Here is a 4,828-nt window from a genome sequence, read left to right as displayed (position 1 = left end):
TGTTGATGTACCACACCCATCCATGTGTAATATGGCCATTGGTCAAGATCTGTTGATGTACCACACCCATCCATGTGTAATATGGCCATTGGTCAAGATCTGTTGCTGTACCACACCCATCCATGTGTAATATGGCCATGGTCAAGATCTGTTGCTGTACCACACCCATCCATGTGTAATATGGCCATCGGTCAAGATCTGTTGCTGTACCACACCCATCCATGTGTAATATGGCCATCGGTCAAGATCTGTTGCTGTACCACACCCATCCATGTGTAATATGGCCATCAGTCAAGATCTGTTGTTGTACCACACCCATCAAGTCTCATAGAAATCCTCTCTTCAAATTAATAATTTTGAATACATCGTTTCTAAAAATGACTTTTTAACCTTGAATGATAATGTTTTTTCTTCAGAAATTAAAAGAAGCTGATCAAGATTTTAAGGCAATTTAGTGTGTCTCTAAGTTTGTCTCTGTGTGGGCATTTTTAACATCTGTGGTCACAAAAATGTTAATTTTTTACAGTTTTATGGATGTTTTTTAAGTCTCATGTGCTAAAGCTATGTATTGCCTGAATTAATTAAAAAACATCTTAACTGAACTGATTGATAGTGTATTTAAAATACTACATTTATCCTGGAAATACAGGTCTTTGTTGTAAGTTATTTATTATTCAAAACGGTTTTCAAACCTTATCTACGTGGTATGTATCACAATTGTCTACCGAAATATTTCTTATTTGAATTTCAGAAAACCACGGACAACTCTGTCGAGGTTGAAGAAGGTGCTGTCGAGCCAGAAACTACAACAGAAAAGGTGGAAACTAGTGTTGACTTGGAGAGTTTGGTCAGTGATATATTTAATTCCATCTTAAGTAAGACAGCTGGTTTGTACAGATTACTTCCTGTTCGGAATTGTTACAAAATACAACAGTTGAGCAGTAGTTAGTTTTTCTGTTTCTATAGCCAAAGAAGAAACTTGAAATACAAATACCCGTATCTAAACTGTATTACACTAACGCCACCTGGAAAATGTAGGAATGATTATTACTTGTTAAATATTGACCCACTTTCTGTCTTCTAGACTTGATTATAAATGTACTCACATGTATATAACATTTCTCCTGAATTATCATACATTGTTGTGTTGCAGGGCTTGTCTTACTATCAAAGACTACCAGTATTTTTACTGTGTTAATGTCTTAAGTTCAAATTTATATATTAATTAATAGATAATGATTGATTATTCCTAAAATAGAATGTCCTTAACTTTCATGTTAACAGAATTTCAAATAGTTATCTTATTTTGTTGAACAGATTCTAAAATAAAGGATGTAGTAGTAAACAAACAAACTCAGCTAGACCTAAATACTATATTTCTGTAGGTGGGTGGTGCAGTAGTAAATAAACAAACTCAGCTAGACCTAAATACTATATTTCTGAAGGTGGGTGGTGCAGTAGTAAATAAACAAACTCGGCTAGACCTAAGTACTATATTTCTGTAGGTGGGTGGTTAGTGGAAAATGTAACCAAAATTAAAAGTATCTCCCCAGGTGGTGTTTCCACTTAGTTTTTAGTTCTTTTCCACAGTACTTAGTACACTAGATAATAACCAACTTACTGTGAAAGGTGTCTAATGAAGATCACAGCTCTGTACTTCACAAAGTACGTGATGGATTGAAATGTCACAAAAATAACAAATGTTTTTCCCGGGTAAATTTTTCTTTCTATAGTAATTAAATATTAAATAAGAAAACACCAAACTAGACCAGTAGATGATGTGTTGAAATGGATAGTGATTGATAAAACGGTCTGAATTAGGACAGAAAGAAGTAAGGAACCACTATGAAAATTGGGACATGGTCTATGTGACTAAAGGTTTCTTGTATTTGTTTATTGTGAAGAAATGGGCTTCAATAAAACCTTGTAATACATCTTTCCAAATGCAGCATTATGTACTTTAAAACGTATTCATCAGTTATTGATAAAGGCAGAATATAATCTAAATGTTATACAAGTTTTTAAAAAGTGCAGTTTAATTTAAGAATCCAACAAAATGGTGTCTCAAAATATACAATTTCCCTTTCTGTACTTAACATACAGTTTGTGCTTTTGTATAAATGTTTCACCATACACTGTCCTGTAGATTTCAAATTCAACTTTTTTAAATTGTTTTGATATTTTGTTACAATCAAATAATTTTCAGACTTTATTTTGCTGCTTGTAAATAGAAATGGGCACCTACTAGCTGTTAATATTTCTAATGTATTAACAGTTTTTGTTTGATTTATAAAAATCACATGATATTAAGTTGTTTCATTTGGTCAAACTCTGCTGTTTTGGTTTTGTTTGTCATATATGGTTGCATGTTTTTAGGTTCTTGTCTCATGAGTTAACAATTAACATAATTTATGATGTGAGTGTTATTGTGTTGAAATCCACTTATGTTCAATGACCTCAAGAAGCCTCTGCTTCCCCAACCCGAGGTCTAAGCCTCGGACATGAATGTAAAGTCTCTTGTAAGTATTTTGTTTGTACTGTTTTTACTCAAGTTTTGCATCTGTGTACCATTTTGAAAGAGACAAAGTAAGGGATGATGACAAAACAAACCAGAACAATCACATATTTCAAGTATTCAGCACTTAATGAAAGAGACAAAGTAAGGGATTATGACAAAACAAACCAGAACAGTAACATATTTCAAGTATTCAGCACTTAATGAAAGAGACAAAGTAAGGGATGATGACAAAACAAACCAGAACTGTAACATATTTCAAGTATTCAGCACTTAATGAAAGAGACAAAGTAAGGGATGATGACAAAACAAACCAGAACAATAACATATTTCAAGTATTCAGCACTTAATGAAAGAGACAAAGTAAGAGATTATGACAAAACAAACCAGAATAGTAACATATTACAAGTATTCAGTACTTAATGAAAGAGACAAAGTAAGGGATGATGTCAAAACAAACCAGAACAGTAACATATTTCAAGTATTCAGCACTTAATAAAAGAGACAAATTAGGGGTAGTTATAACAGTAGCAGGGAAAGACAAGTATTCAGAAAAAAAGAGTCACAGTTAAAAAAATAAACACCCAGAATAAAACAGGATTAGCAAGAAATAAAACTTCTGACATATTTCTATATTTCAAGTATTCAGCACTTAGTGAAAGAGACAAAGTAAGGATGATGACAAAACAAACCAGAACAGTAACATATTTCAAGTAATCAGCACTGAATGAAAGAGACAAAGTGTTACTGTTCTGGTTTGTTTTGTCATCATCCCAAAAAAAACATTTTAAGATGATTACTGAAGATTTACACAAACTTTCATCTCAATACCTGACTAGAAATTTCTGTGACTTTCTCTTGGTTGATAGACTGTGTAACGTGTGGTTCTTTCTTTACAGTTTCTTCTTGCTGTTCAACCAATTGTACACATGTAATAACAACATATCTGTTTATATTATTTTAATACAACATACTCAACCCTTTGTAAGAAGTATTACTTCAAAGTTTTTAGAATTTCCCCAGCATTTAATTAATTTTGATCTCGCATACCACACAAAGATGTTAAAAGATAAAAAATATCACTTACTTCTTCTGGAGTTTCCTGTTCACATGGAGAATGTGGAAAAATAGAAATGGTTAGCAATATTAAGGGATGAAACTGATGTTTTTTTATACTTAAAGGGATATAAAAATGTTTAAAAGATAAAGTTCTTCAACAAGTATTCAGCACTTAATGAAAGAGACAAAGTAAAGGATGATGACAAAACAAACCAGAACAGTAACATATTTCAAGTATTCAGCACTTAATGAAAGAGACAAAGTAAGGGATGATGTCAAAACAAACCAGAACAATAACATATTTCAAGTATTCAGCACTTAATAAAGAGACAAAGTAAAACGAAAAGAAAGAATTTAGAGGAAGTTTGTTTGTAGTTATGTATAAAACTGCACACTGGGCTATGTGTGCTAAGCCCACATTGGGACAAGACCCCCAAGCTTACTGTTGAGCCACCAGGCCGAGATAAATCTTTCCCGATGCCTTAATGTTATCTGTAGTTGAAATAAAGATTTTCATTCTAACATAAAAAAAAGGATACTAAATACATTTGAAAAGTTTTAATGTTATGTAACAAAATATGCCAGTAAAAAATATTATATGTATAAACTGTGAACAGGACAATTGAAAGTAAGTACTAACTGTCATTGGATGGAAAATAAAGAGTAAACTATGAAATATTTAGTTTGTAGTTGTTAATAAAAAAGGAGAGAGAGAGAAGCTTGTTTTTATTTAACAGGAATCACAACCTGTCCCAGAAAGTTTTCCTTATCTTCTTTTACATTTAACTAGAGTTTAATAATGAATGTAAAAAATAATACCTTGATCTACTGTCACTGCATTGAGAAAATATCTAAATGTCCAGAGGAGTAAAGCAATATAAAAGTACAAAGATGGTGTATGTTTACTTTAAGTTTGTTTTTATTATTCACTAAAAAAAATAACGTTTGTGTCAAGTAGTATCTTCAGAATGTATGTCTAATCTTATTGGAAATAAAAAACCATATCTTAATAACATCTGTGAAATGAATTTAGTTCCCAACAATAGTGATATAACTGATTTCAGAACCAAGCATAATACAGCATTATGTACCTTAATGACGAGACGTTTGGTAACTTGTGTACCTTAAGGACGAGACGTTTGGTAACTTGTGTACCTTAAGGACGAGACGTTTGGTAACTTGTGTACCTTAATGACGAGACGTTTGGTAACTTGTGTACCTTAATGACGAGACGTTTGGTAACTTGTGTACCTT

At 32.2% G+C, this 4,828-nt stretch overlaps 1 protein-coding gene across 1 annotated transcript in view; it reads left to right on the top strand.

Annotated features, from left to right (window-relative positions):
• Positions 1-4,828, top strand: part of LOC106469328 (F-actin-methionine sulfoxide oxidase mical1-like) — a 20,693-nt gene that overhangs the window by 4,375 nt on the left and 11,490 nt on the right. Inside the window, exon 3 of the mRNA XM_013929817.2 lies at positions 752-847. Within this exon, the coding sequence (XP_013785271.1) occupies positions 752-847 (96 nt within the window). The remainder of the gene's footprint in view (positions 1-751; positions 848-4,828) is intronic.

This window comes from Limulus polyphemus, unplaced genomic scaffold (genome assembly GCF_000517525.1).
Source record: "Limulus polyphemus unplaced genomic scaffold, Limulus_polyphemus-2.1.2 Scaffold3428, whole genome shotgun sequence".
Taxonomy (NCBI): Eukaryota; Metazoa; Arthropoda; class Merostomata; order Xiphosura; family Limulidae; genus Limulus; species Limulus polyphemus.
The sequence above is the reverse complement of the archived record's forward strand: the minus strand, read 5'-3'. Positions and strand labels throughout refer to the sequence as shown.